At 39.4% G+C, this 14973-nt stretch overlaps 1 protein-coding gene across 3 annotated transcripts in view; it reads right to left on the bottom strand.

The window, feature by feature from the left end:
* PPP4R4 (protein phosphatase 4 regulatory subunit 4) overlaps window positions 1-14973 on the bottom strand; it is a 123408-nt gene that overhangs the window by 24012 nt on the left and 84423 nt on the right. For all 3 annotated transcript variants that reach the window (XM_050954463.1, XM_050954464.1, XM_050954466.1), the window contains 6 exons: window positions 14016-14093; window positions 11960-12043; window positions 8900-9082; window positions 6216-6321; window positions 5266-5413; window positions 2355-2499 (listed from right to left, as the gene is read on the bottom strand). In XM_050954463.1, the coding sequence (XP_050810420.1) occupies window positions 2355-2499; window positions 5266-5413; window positions 6216-6321; window positions 8900-9082; window positions 11960-12043; window positions 14016-14093 (744 nt within the window). The remainder of the gene's footprint in view (window positions 1-2354; window positions 2500-5265; window positions 5414-6215; window positions 6322-8899; window positions 9083-11959; window positions 12044-14015; window positions 14094-14973) is intronic.

Genomic DNA, 14973 nt, shown 5'->3' with positions numbered 1-14973 from the left:
CAGTATGTCGTTGGCCTTCTTGGCAACAAGGGCACACTATTGACTCATATCCTGTTTCTTGTCCACTGTAATCCCCAGGTCCTTTTCTGCAGAACTGCCATTTAGCCAGTTGGTCCACAGCCTGTGGCAGTGCATGAGATTCTTCCATCCTAAGTGCAGGACCCTGCACTTGTCCTTGTTGAACCTCATCAGATTTCTTTTGGCCCAATCCTCCAATTGGTCTAGGTCACTCTGGACCTATCCCTACTGTCCAGCATATCTACCCACAGTTTAGTGTCATCTGCAAACTTGCTGAGGGTGCAATCCATCCCATCATCCAGATCATTAATAAAGATGTTGAAAACCAGCCCCAGGACTGACCCCTGGGGCACTCCACTTGAAACTTGTTGCCAGCTAGATACTGAGCTGTTGATCACCACCCAATGATTTAGCCAGCTGTCTATCCACCTTAAAGTCAATTCATCCAATAAATACTTTTTTAACTTGCTGGCAAGAATACTATGGGAGACCGTAATAAATGCTTTGCTAAAGTCAAAGTATATCAAGTCCACTGCTTTCCCCATATTCACAGAGCCAGTTATCTCATCAGAGAAGGCAATCAGGTTGGTCAGGCATGACTTGCCCTTGGCGAATCCATGCTGACTGTTCCTGATCACCATCCTCTACTCCAAGTGCTTCAAAATGGATTCCTTGAGAACCTGCTCCATGATTTTTCCAGGGACTGAGGTGAGACTGTAGTTCCCTGGATTCTCCTTTTTCCCTTTTTTAAAGATGGGCACTATATTTTCCTTTTTCCAAACATCCAGGACCTCCCCCAATTGTCATGAGTTTTCAAGGATAATTGCCAATGGCTCTGCAATCACATCAGCCAACTCCCTCAGCACCCTCAGATGCATTAGATCCAGACTCACGGACTTGTGCATGTCCAGCTTTTTCAAATAGTCCTTAACCTGTTCTTTCACCACTGAGGGCTGCTCACCTCCTCCTCATACTGAGCTGCCCAGTGCAGCAGTCTGGGAGCTGACCTTGTCTGTGAAGACCAAGGCCAAAAAAGCATTGAGTACTTTAGCTTTTTCCACATCATCTGTCACTAGGTTGCCTCTCCCATTCAGTAAGGGTCCCACATTTTCCTGACCTTCTTCTTGTTGCTAACATACCTTAATAGGGGTAAGAATTTTTTTAAAACTGAAGAAACATTATTGTATTGTTGAGAACATAATAATGACCATACTGGGTCAGAACAATGGTCTATATCCTGTATCATGTTTTCTGACAGCGGCCAGTGCCAGACACTTCAGAGGGAATAAACAGAATGAGGTAACTATTGAGTGATCCATGTTGTTCAGTCTCAGCTTCTGGAAGATACATGTTTAGGGAAACCCAGAACATGGATTTGTGTGCCTAACCATCTTGGCTAATAGCCAAGTTGATGGACCCATAGTTGATGTACTCATCCTCCATGAGTTTATATAACAACCCATATGCTGAGAAGTTAATGTTGCAATCAGAAAATACTCATAGAGGTCTGTTTTTTCACCAAATCCCACTCTGATTCACAAAGGAAGGGCTAAATTGTGCCATTTACGTATGATCTAAAGTTAGCTGCACTGTGCTAAAGAGCACAAGAGTAATGCAGACACTGTCAATACCTCTTGGGGCTTCCCTGTTAAACTAGGAGTGGGGGAGAGGTAAAGTAATTTGTGATGACCCCAGCTTTTTATGGGATGTAGCATACTCATTCTGCTGGATGACCTATATGAGGAAGCAAAGCTATATTTATCTATACCCCACTCACACACTCTTAGAGGGAAACAGCCAGCACGCACCCATAATGACTGCAATCCAGATAGTCCTAAACTGGCTGCACTGGGAGAAGAGGGCATTTTTACTTCCTACCTCTTTCCTGAGTGGCTGTGTTGGGAATAAGTACAATCTAGCACTAAGAAAATGCATCTTGTCACTAAAGAATAGAAACAATAGCAAAACATTTATACCTTAAGGATTCTTGCTCATTTTTACCCATGTGAACGTTTCTTCCCATACCTGTATTCATACTGCTACCCTTGGAGCAGGCTGAGACAATCACTAAACAAGAAAGCCTGACTCACAGTGTCAAGCAGTTAACTGTATTTTAAGAAACCAAGAAAATATCTCTTTGTCTTAAATTCAGCAGAATATATCTTTCAATCTGACATTTTCTTTGATTCCAATTGTTCAAACTGACAAAAAGGATAACAGAGTCCTTGACCTCCTATCCCAACCTCAAGAGCAAAGACTGAAGCCAGGAAAACAATTGTCTTAATTTGCAGTGACAGCTGCAACATAAAATGTTCCTTGATTAGAAAAATACTTACTCGTTTTACAATAGTCAAGACATCTTTATCTTTTTCTTGACACAGAAGTTTTCTTATACACAACTCTAACTGCTGAAGTAAATGTTTGTCCGCGGGGACCTTCAGGGTAGATTTCACTTTTGGCAACAAATAGCAAAGCTTCATTCTGTAAGAAAAGGAATTCATATTTAACTTCTAATGCAGATAGTGAGCAAATACTTGGTTCCATTGTTTAATAAAAGCAGTAGCCAATTTGACTCCACTTCATATCTGCTTTTATTTTCCAGCCTAACTCTAAACTTGATTTTTATGAAGTCCTTTGACTAGGTAAGAATGAAAAGAAAAGCTAAAGAATGTGAAAAGCAACACTTAAAATGTAAGTTATTTCCAGTCCCAGTCCTAAGTGACTTCAGAGCCGGAGCCCTATTTTAAAAAAAGTGACTTAGGGACAGATTTTAAAAAGTATTTAGGCACTTAAAGGTCTAGATAGGTGCCTGGTGGGATTCTCAAAAGCATGCAGGCGCTGAACTCCCTTAAGTGTCTGGTTCTTTGGCATGTAGAAGCCTGAGTCTCATTGAAAGTCCATGAGATTTAGGCTTCTAAGTGCCTAAGTCCCTTTTGAAAATGGGACTTTAGACACTTTTCGAAAGGTTACTCTTGGTCTCTGGTCTTCCAGGCTACTGCAGGAGAGGAAGTGCTCTGTATTGTGACACTGCTAGATGATTTAGTCTGAACAAACTCTCCCTAACTTGAAGATTGATGATCACATGAAAGGGCCTACAGAGTGGAGGTAAGGCTAAGGGGGAGGAGAACCTCTAAAGAGTTCAGGGTAATTCTGGATGGGAAAATGAAATGTGGCTGCACTTCTGACTCCTAGCAGTTTTGCAGGTGCTCACACAGAAATGGTAAAGTTGTGACTGTCTGATACAATATCACTGAACATTCAAAATTCTATAAAGTATTTAATAGGCTTTCCAGTACTGTTCTCCATAATGGCTTACTATGCTGCATGAAACTGTTAATATATTTCTAAAATAATTAAGCTCAATTTTACACAGTAGAAAATGCCTGCAGAGACTCTTTAAAGAAAGAGTTTTATTGTAATGGAACCATATACACAAAGCTGTACCTTGTCAGCTATGAAACTAAATTTTCAAGGCCATTTTCTCAAAACAGCAAATTTAATATTTTTCAGTTTTCTTCAATGATTCTCTGATTTCATAATATAAATTCAGTTTGATTAAAGAAATAAATATAAATACAGGAAGCAAAATGTCCTTATGTTCAAACAGCTCTTCAGATATAGAAAACTAACATATTTACAACCCTCAAAACATTTTCTATAATGCCATCAGTACAAAAATGTGGAATCTGAAACACTGTGTATGTACTGAAATATGAGAGTAGAAATATAAAAAATGCCGTATCACATCTGGTCAATGGGCAATCTAGTCTAGTATTCTGGCTCTGGGAATGGCCAGTGCCAGATGTTTGAGAGAAAGTTAAAATAAACCCCAAGAAGAAAATTATGGATTAAGATGTCCACAGAGGAAGTTTTTACTTAATCCCACTAGTAGCTGATTTATGCCAGGATATATGAGGTTTTAAATCACTATTTATTTTTAGCATACTGATACAACTGTTGATGCTCTCAATATCCATATTCATTTCTGTGAATCCTGTTAAGCTTTTGGCCATGCTGATAACTTGTGACAATGGCTACTGATGCATTCTGTAAAATGTATTTCCTTTTTATCAGTGGTAAATCTGTTGCATTTTAATTCCACTGAATATCCATTTGTTCCTGTATTAGTGGTAAGAGTAACCAGAAGTTCCACTATCTTCACTACACCATTCTCATACAAAAACTATATTAAAAGAATATTAAGGTTGCAAAGTGAAATACTCTAAAGTTTGGACATGACAAAGATAAGACTGTTTGTGCAACCTTAACTGTGCCCTCTTTTGCACATACATTCGGAGTTAGTATTTTTTCAAATGAGAGTGTTTTTATATGATCACTGTTTCTCAAATATACAATATATCAGAATAATATAATTTTTACACAACCCTAGGTACACGTGTAAAACTTTATACATAATGTAAAAAAATAATATGCCCAACATTCAAAGAGAAATTATTTCACGTTTAATATTTAGGTTTTATTTTTATATTCCAATGGATTATAGAATGTGTCTTTTTTAAAACAAAAGCTGTATTTGTCATCAATAAATTTTATCTGCCGTTCTGCTGACACTTAACTTTGTTAACTCCTTCTGAGGTTCCTCACAGTCTTCTCGTCTTGATTAACTTAAATAACTTTGTGATTGACACAAATTTCACTACTGCACTGTTCAGTTCTCTTTCAGATCATTAACAAAAGTATTAAACAATAAAGATCCATCCACAGAACCTGCAGCCACCCCACAGTGAATCTTTTATGTTGAAAATTGATAATTTATTCCTATTTTTTTCTGTCCTAGATATTTTCTAATTTGAATCAGTACTTTAGCCTTCATATTATGACAACTGAGGTCTGATCCGAAGTTCAATTAATTCAATGGGAGAGACTCCCATTCATTTTAATGGGTCTTGAATCAGGCATCTAATTTCTTTAATAGACCTATAAAGTTCTTTGTAAAAGTACAAATAAATGATATCATATGGTCCTCCTCTAACCACTATTATGTTAACATGCTGTAGTAGATTAATAGGCAAAATTTAACTTTATAAAAACCATGCTTTTGCGTCCTATCATACCATGTTCTTCTGGATGTTTTATAATCCTCTTTTTCTTTTAAACGATCATAGAAAATCTTAGCCCTGTTACTCAACTTATTTAAAGAAGCCATTTAATATTATATTAATATACACCATGAAATGAATAGGGTTGTTTTTTTTCATATAAGATTTCATACAATTGGTACAATACCTCACATTTGCTACTGGATCGTGGGTAAGCTCAAGCACAGGTAGAAAGAAATATTTACAGAAGAATGATTTGGAAAACAGTTCCATAATGAATTCACAGGTGTCTAAAAAACGAAGTCTGTTCCAGTAACTTTTTCCTTGGCCCAGCTCTGGAAAATAAACCCCAAAAAGGTTATCTGTAAAGTTTTCAGATTGAAACAGATCAAGTCTCAAAGATTAGCCTGAGATAGAAAGTGATTTTAAGGGCTGTGTTGGGGTCAATAAACTCACAAACCCCAGCACTCACTCTCTGGTTGAAATCCTGACCCCACTGAAGACAGTGCAGTTTTGCCACTGATTTCAACAGGGGCCAGGATTTCATCCTCTGTGTTTGATTAGTCCACTGAAACGTAAGAACTACCAAGTGACACAGCTGGTACATGGAACAGAAACTCATGCATTTCACGCTACATATCAGGAGCATGAAGCTAGAGTTGTGTAAATACTAAGGATCATTAATGAGGGTTTTTCATCCTTCTATGCAATTTTTGAGGAACTATGGTACATATCAGTAGGTCAAACTTGTCAGCTGCTTTTAAATTATTTAAATCCTCTATAAATTATTCATTTTTCAGAAAACGTATCATTCAGCACTTTTTAAAATGCAGCCTCTAGAAAAACTGTGCTTTGTATAACACAGCACCTTTAACTAAAAATATTGAATTCCAGCAGTGTGCTTTACTGGATTTTTCAGCATATCGTAAATTTCCTGCATAGACTCTTCCTGCTGAGTACTTTGCATAGCTGTGGTACATATTCACACGTGTTATCTGATGACACTGTGGGCCAAACTGGTAGTCTCATATGTCTTCTGAATATGGTTACAGAGTACAACCCTAAACACCATCTCCTTTTCATTTACCAGAATTAATTTGCTTCTCATAAAGTAATTAAGAAAAAATTACTGCTTACGTTCAATCAATTTCTGAATGACTTCATGCCTCTGTTCTTGTTTGCGATTATAGCGTAAATAAACACAGAGAGTTCGAGCAGCTGCTTTTTGGACAGGGAGAACATTCTTAAAAGAAACAGGAAATAGAGTTAAACATCTAAAGGCATGTATAGGTACTTCTGGACACACTATCAACCACAACAGAAAAAAGGACAACTCTTCATCAGGTTCCTTCTGAAAGTGTGATATTTTGGAATGTGGTTTTATTTTCCTTTTTTCCCCTTGCAATATATTCTACATTAAAGTTACCAGATATTACATTTCAAGTTGAAATGCTTTTTAATATCTACTCAGATCAAGTATTTTTACAAATAGACTCCATTAATATTTAATTAAACCTCTTCTTTAATTCAAATAATTGTCACTTTTCAGACTGATAACAGCCAAACAATAACTTATAGGCATAGCTGGTTGAAAAAATTTGGCTCTATAAAATTTAGGAACAAACTCAGATGGTTAAAAAAGTCTGAATGTTTAACACTGAACCTGTATTGTGCTCTAGGTGCATGTAGACAATAACTTACTGTATATTGCATTTTGATTTCAGTTTTTGTGGGTCTGCATGGCTCCTGATGTGTGTAGTATTTACAGACCTACAATTTTGGCCCATGATTAAGGCAAAGATTTTGTCATGGTTATTTTTAGTAAAAGTCATGGACAGGTCACAGGCAATAAACAAAAATTCATAGAAGCCGTGACCTGTCTATGACTTTTGCTGCTGCAGCTCCATGGTTTCCCCTGCCACTGTGGTAGCTGGGAGCTGTGGGGATCCCCTCCACTTGTGGCAGATGGAAGTTTCAGGATGGGGGGCCATCTGCCCAGGGCAGCTAGGAGCTGCAGGATGACCATATTTCCCAAAGAAAAAATGGGACACCTTCAGCCACTCACCTGAGGCATCCCCCACTCCCCACACGAGGCTGTCTCCTGTTGCTGGAACTCTGATGAGGGCCCCCTCAGGAGTCTGTCACCTGTGCTGGAACCTTGCAGCGCCCCTCCCGCCCAGTTACCTGTTGCCGCTGTCGGCCTGTCACTGGAACCCTGTCAAGAACCCACTGGTTGCCAGCTCCAGAGTGCCACAGCCCCTGAGGCTGAAGCAGAGAATGTCATGGAGATCTCTGGAAGTCAGGGATTTCGTGACTTCCATGACCTCTGTGACATAAATGTAGTCTTATCCATGATCCAAAAAAGCACTTAAGCATGTTTAATTCTATCCTTATTCAAGTAAAGCACTCAGGCACATGCTTAACTTTAAGATGCACAAAAAAGAATCATGAAAAGTGATAGCTTTCTGCAGAAAAAAAATGATTTTTTTTTGTTAAAAAAAAATTCTTAAAACCAAAACATTTTCAGCCCAAATCCAAAATATCTGGATTCGGATATGATACTGCAATACCTCATGGGAGCTGTAGTTCAGTTGCCTCACGTCCTCATTCTCCTCTTGTGGCTGAGCTCCCCAGCTGGACTTCATAATCCATGATACATCATGGCTGTGGTATTCCCATAATGTACTGCCTTCTCTCACCAAGACGGAAGACAATGGTGCATAATAAGATATGTAGTCCGACCAAGGAGCCTGGACAGGAGAGGAGACTGGGAGCATGAAGCAACTGAACTACAGCTCTCATGAAGCAGCACAGTAGCATACCAAACTGAAATATTTTGGTTATTGGGTGAAAACTAAAAATATTTTGCTTTTCTTGCATTCATTTTCCATTTTCCGACAACCAATGTTTACGGGTCAGTTTTTTATACAGTTACCAAATATTCACATTGAAGTAGGTCATGCCACTGCAAAAAGTTTACCATTCATATTTTATTCATATGTCCCAGTGTGTGAAAATAATAAAGATCTCCCACATCCTTTTATTTTAAAAATATATTAGTTTTAACTAAAATAATTTAACTGTCATGCACATTTTGTCTCCTATTATTGCTAGTAAGCAATATGAGGCCTGATTTACCATTGCATTACTCCACAGAAATCACTAGCATATCACTGGTGTAAAACTGGAGTAACGCAATGGTGAATTGGGCTCATCAATTTTGACCTTTTATTTATATAGTTTACCCACTTTCTCTCTCTCTTCATCCCTTTTTTTGTGTTTAAGCTCCTAAGTATAGGAACTGAACTTTCTACTGTTTTGGGAAATCACTTAGCACACTAGTGGTGCTACCAAAAATAAACAACAACAACTGCTGCTCTTTTACAGTACTCTTCCTCCATGGAATTAAATGTCACATAAGAAAGAGTGTAATAGAAAGGAAGCTAAAGGATCAAGCAAAAGAGTCATTTTTCAGAGGAGAAAATTTTGATTCACAAAAAAACATTGAGAATCAGCAATGGCATTGGAAGGGAAATCCAGAAAAGAATGCATGACAATTTCATGAAATGTTAATTAAATCCAACTTTTCCTATGAAAGGTGTGTTGGGGGGAGGGGAGATTCTTTGAGCATTTTCTTAGTCTTATGTGATAAAACTGGTGAATAACCTAACTTTGTTCTATAGAAGATAATATAATAAATACTAATTTTAAATAAGATAAATAGTACATAAAAGTATTATTTATATTGCATTAGTCATTCTAAAGCATCAGAAACAAATACGAAAACAATAGAAGAGAGATAGAGAGAGCTTGGGGCTCACATTTGTCATAATGATTGTCAACATTCTGTGCAAAAAACGATAATAAATCTGATCACTTGATATGATATGGGGCAGGCACGCATATTTTTGTAGTAACTTCTCATGAGTTCTCCATTTTAAAGAAGTTGCTGCTCTCTGTTCCGCAGTCGTTAGTGCCGGAATCAAGTCAGGGACAGTCAATAACTAAAAATATAAAATAAAAACATTAAAAATTTAACAGCTCAAGTCGTTATGACAAAGTATTAATTGAAGCCTAAAATTATGTTAATTTAGAAATCTGCAAGACTGATTTGTTTCTATTTTAAGATGATAGCCTGTGTTTTTGCACATGCAAAACCCATTCATCCAATCATGTTGTTGTATAGCCCCACAGCAATGGACAAGCTGATCACCTCCCTACATTAATAAATTTGTACTCACAGCATGCCCATGAGGTAGGGTAGTATCATCCCCATTTTACAGATGGGAAAATGGAGGCATTTGCCCATGATCACAGAGGGAGTACATGGCAGAGCTGGGAGTAGAACCCGGGTTTCCCACGTACTTGTTCAGTACCCTAATCACAAGGCCATCATTCCTCCTAAAAGGATTAACTGTCTGAAAGGGCAGTTCTACACGAAGTTACCCAGATGTGCATACAAATCACTATTAGACATATGCAACTACTTTGACTATGAAACCATAAAGATGCAATTGCACAACTTAGATGCAACTTAGCAACTATGTTTGAAAATCTGATCCCTTTTGGAAACTTTGTGGTTATTTATTCAGACAGAAGGCATATGTAAACTGAAAATGTTTGCATTGTATAGATGTTACATATCTATATAATTATCTCTCTCTCTTGATATGTATATAAACAAACAAACAAATACAAATGTCTGTTTGCAGTTTTATCAGAGTCAGGATCTGGTCCCATAGTCCTTCTGAAAACAGACTCTCAGGGTATGTCTACACTACGAAATTAGGTCGATTTAATAGAAGTCAATTTTTTAGAAATCGATTTGATACAGTCGACTGTGTGTGTCCCCACTAAGCGCATTAAGTCAGCAGTGTGCGTCCACAGTACTGAGGCTAGCGTCGACTTTCGGAGCGTTGCACTGTGGTAGCTATCCCACAGTTCCTGTAGTCTCCGCTGCCCATTGGAATTCTGGGTTGAGCTCCCAATGCTTGATGAGGCACAAACATTGCTGCGGGTGGTTCTGGGTACATGTCTTCAGCACCCCCTCCACCCCCCTGTGAAAGCAACAGCAAAAAATCGTTTCTCGCCTTTTTTTTCTGGGTTACCCGTGCAGACGACATACCACGGCAAGCATGGAGCCTGCTCAGCTCACTGTCACCATATGTCCCCTGGGTTCTGCTGGCAGACGCAACACTGCAGTGCTACACAGCAGCATCCCCTTGCCTTGCCTTGCAGATGGCAGACCGTGCAATAGGACTGCTAACCATCGTTGTCCCGTGAGTGCTTCTGGCCGACATCGGTTAGGTTGGTCGGGGGCACCTGGGCAGACACGGGTGCTCCTGGCCGGCCTCGGACAAAAATGGGAATGACTCCAGGTCAATCTCTTCTTTAAGATTCGTCTAACGGAGATTCAATCCTGCCTGGAATATCATGCCAGCTGGAGGCTTCTGCCTCAGGCTGCTCTCCTAGTCGGCAGCACCGTGCAGTCGCACGTACCCCAGTCTATCCTCTTGCTCCTGTGGCTCATGAAGCCTGGACAGTAGTAAGGAGCAGTTCAACTATAGACTGAGCAAGTGCATAATGGTGGTAGAATGTGCATTTGGACATTTAAAAGCTCGCTGGCATAGTTTACTGACTCGGTTAGAAACCAATATTCCCATCGTTATTACTGCTTGCTGTGTGCTCCACAATATCTGTGAGAGTAAGGGGGAGATGTTTATGGCGAGGCGGGAGGTTGAGGCAAATCACCAGGCTACTGATTACATGCAGCCACACACCAGGGCAGTTAGAAGAGCACAGCAGGGCGTTCTGTGCATCAGAGAAGCTTTGAAAACCAGTTTCATGACTGCCCAGGTTATGGTGTGAAAGTTCTGTTTATTTCTCCTTGATGGAATCCTGCCCCCCTGGTTCACTCTACTTCCCTGTAAATCAACCGCCCTCCCCTCCCCACTTTGATCTCCACTTGCAGAGGTAATAAAGTCATTGTTGTTTCAAATTCATGCATTCTTTATTAATTCATCACACAAATGGGAGGATAACTGCCAAGGTAGCCCAGGAGGGGTGGGGGAGGAGGGAAGCACAGGGGTGGGGTAGTTGTAGGGGAACCCCCTAGAACAGCATGCAGGTCATCATAGAAGCGGCATGTCTGGGGCTGTGACCGGGAGCGGCTGTTTGCTTCTCTGGTAGGCTTGCCTGAGCTCCTTAAGTTTCATGCGACACTGCTGTGGGTCCCTGTTATAACCTCTGTCCTTCATGCCCTTGGAGATTTTTTCAAATATTCCGGCATTTCATCTTTTGGAACGGAGTTCAGATAGCATGGATTCATCTCCTCATACAGCGATCAGATCCTATACCTCCCGTTCGGTCCATGATGGAGCTCTTTTGCGATTCTGGGACTCCATGGTCACGTGTGCTGATGAGCTCTGCATGGTCACCTGTGCTGATCAGCTCACCACGCTGGCCAAACAGGAAATGAAATTCAAAAGTTCGCGGGGCTTTTCCTGTCTACCTGGCCAGTGCATCTTAGTTGAGAGTGCTGTCCAGAGTGGTCACAATGGAGCACTCAGGGATAGCTCCTGGAGGCCAATACCGTTGAATTGCGTCCACACTACCCCAAATTCGACCCAGTAGGGTCGATTTAAGCGCTATCCCCTCATAAGGGAGGAGTACAGAAATCCATTTTAAGAGCCCTTTAAATCGACAAAAATGGCTTTGTCATGTGGATGGGTGCAGGGTTAAATCTAACACTGCTAAATTCGACCTAAACTCGTAGTGTAGACCAGGGCTCAGTGATTTCAATGAGCGTTACATATGTGAAACAACTTTAGTACTAACCTCCTTCATGTTTAGAACTAAACTACAAAACACAGGTTGCTTACCTTGCTTTCTGATCCACTGTTTTCTCCTCCAGTAGTCATAAGTTCAAGAATTTCAGGAAGGTGACTTATCAGTGCATCTAATACCTATTTAAAGAAATGTTGGATTAATCATGTTTGTAAACTGACTTGGCCTGATTCTTCTCTTGCACAAGTGTGACACTGGTAAGTCCCTACTGATTTCAGTGGTGTTACTACTCTTTTACACCAACATAAATGAAAGGAGAATCAGGTCCCATTATTTGTTCTGATAAAGTTACTAAGATCATACCCATAATACAGTCAGATCTTTTAAACCAAAGTATTCACAATATAAAATATTAAAATGTAAATATCTTTCCATGTTCCTCTGTAGTTTCGCAAGACAGTTTAGTAAGAACTTTATCAGATATAAAAGCAAATAAATGTATTTTGGACAATTTTTGCCAGACAAAACTTAAAACTCTTTTTTAATCCAGCTTTAGCCAAACTGCGCTTGATAGAGTAAAATATAATACACTGGAAATGCAGAACAACATATCATTGAAAGCTTGGGGTATTTAAAACTAGATTAGAAATAACACTATTAAACATACTGTAGAGACAAATCCTATATTGATGACTGATGATTTTAGATCTTCAATTTTTGAGTGCTCAACTTAAGACATCTTAAAGGGGCCTAATTTTCAGAAGTGCTGAGAACCTGCTCTATGAAAATCAGGCTCTTTTAAAGTGTCTCAAGCTCGGCACCCAAAATCCATATTCATTTTTCAATATCTTGGCCAATGACCCTATACAAAACAAAGTGGTCCAGATATTGAAATAATTCCACTGAAGTCAAAAGGAGTAATCACATGCTAAAGATGAGAGTTGAAATTCCTTCAGTATTTTACTGCATTGGGACTGAATTGCTTTTTTCTTATTTAATCATTTGGCCATTTCAATGGAGAACCAAAAATCTCGCAACATCTTTGCAAGATGGTTAAGTATTTTACACATGGTGAAATTGAGGCACATGAAATTTACGTAAGTAGCCCAAAGTCATGCAGAAAGTCTGTGCCAGACCATGGACAAAAATCTAGGTCTCCTTTCTACAAGTCCTGTCCCTTAATCACAACACTATCCTGTTCAGACAGAGAAAGAAAAAATAACCCAAAAACTTGAAATCTCTCCATAATCTATGTATCCTGAAAATGAATGGATTTACATGCAATTTTATAAATTAACCAATCTAGATAAGTTTAAGGGGCAGTGGAATCTGGGTTGGGAGGGCTAGTCCCCTGCAATGGAAATATTATTGTGATCTATGTTTCTGACTCTGCATATCCTTAAGCAAGTTGTTTTGTGAGCTCAAGCCAGGCAGGGCTCCAGGGCTGCAGAGGCAAGAGTGAGACCTGGAGGGGCTCAAGTGGCTGCTGCAGGGCCAAGGACTGGTCTGGGGCGCAGGTAGAAAACCAGGTGATTAGGCTGGGATCAGCCACCTCTGGTGCAAACCACTGGGCCCCCTCTTCCCAGCCCGGAGCCAGCTGCTCCATGCCAGCGAAATCCCTATAGCTCTTCTCATTCCCCAGGAGCGCCCTCACCCTACTCCCACTCCTATCTTTGACACTCTAACTATCCCCCACTCTCCATGCACAGCATCCATCCTGATACCTCCACTTCGCCTCCCCCCCATACAGAGTACCTACCTGGACTTCCTCTGACACTCCGACTTCCTCCTGCTCCTTGATTCTCCCCATTCTCCATGCTTAGTATGCTTAGATTGCTGTATGACCTGTATGTATGTATCCACTCAAAGAGAGCTTCTGCCACCTCTGATAAATTATACCATGTTCAACCAAATTTTGAATATGATGAAAATGGGAGGGTTATTGACTTGAAATACCCCCTTATTTTTTCCCCTTTTATTTTCCAACAGTCATCACCTTCAAAGGCACCAAGATGACTCCTTGAATCTTTATAGAATATGTGAACCAAAAGTAAAGCTTTTCACTTCAATCATTCATTATACTGGTTTATTTTATTGTTGGTAAGCATTATTAATGTAACCAACTATAAAAAAGAGCAAATAATATATTACCTCCAATGAATCATCCTGTAGTAGTGTTACCAGTTCTTTATGTATTACATACACACCCGAATCTAAAAGCTTAGCAACCTAAAAAATGACAGTAAGACAAACAAACTATAACACACTTTAGTTTCATGGAAATACCCCAGTTAAAATAGCTGCATTTACTTTTCAGTACGGTTTGACTAGAAATATGGACGTAGGGATGCCGAACACATCTTTGACATCCACAAAATGCACTTTAAAATTGTTGAGGTTATGTATTTTCCTGCCATTAGCATATAACATTGCTTTTATAACAGCATGCAAAATGAACACCTGGGCTGTTGTATAACTATTAAACATGCCATTGAGACTGGGCTAACAAGCGCTTCCTTTTCTAATGTTTATATTCCAAAGGTGGGTTGTTGTTTTTTAAGGTGACCTGCAAATACTTAGAGAAACATTCAGGGCTTTTATAACAGTCTGCTGCATGCTCCAGTAACAGAGGTAACTGGGTCAGAGAGCTGAATTGAAGAAATAAAGATTGTTTTGGCATCAGCTATGGGCCTTAAGCCTCTCTAACCTTTGCTGTTTGAGGTTCTCACTCCATAAACTCCAAGGCTGCTGGCACATTTGATTAGAATTCACAAGTCACATTTAAAGTTCTGCAGTAAGCCTGATGTCAATGTTAAAACAATCAATAACAACATATGGCAGCAAATAAGAGCAAAGTGCCAAGAAATCTGACTTCTCAGCCATGTGGGATAAATCTGGTAATACTGGATACTCTTTAATCATTTTCTTTGTTTCTCTTAGCTCATGCTAATAATCTGTTTACCTCCAGCTAAGAGGAAGGATATAATTTCTTTTAGGAAATGGCTACAGAACATATTAAATCAAAAATATATCCAACTAGAGGTGAGCATCATAAATTACTGATATCTGTGTGACATTTGGCTGACTAATTACACTGATGACATGATAA

Source organism: Gopherus flavomarginatus, chromosome 5 (genome assembly GCF_025201925.1).
Source record: "Gopherus flavomarginatus isolate rGopFla2 chromosome 5, rGopFla2.mat.asm, whole genome shotgun sequence".
In the NCBI taxonomy this organism is placed as follows: Eukaryota; Metazoa; Chordata; order Testudines; family Testudinidae; genus Gopherus; species Gopherus flavomarginatus.
The sequence above is the reverse complement of the archived record's forward strand: the minus strand, read 5'-3'. Positions and strand labels throughout refer to the sequence as shown.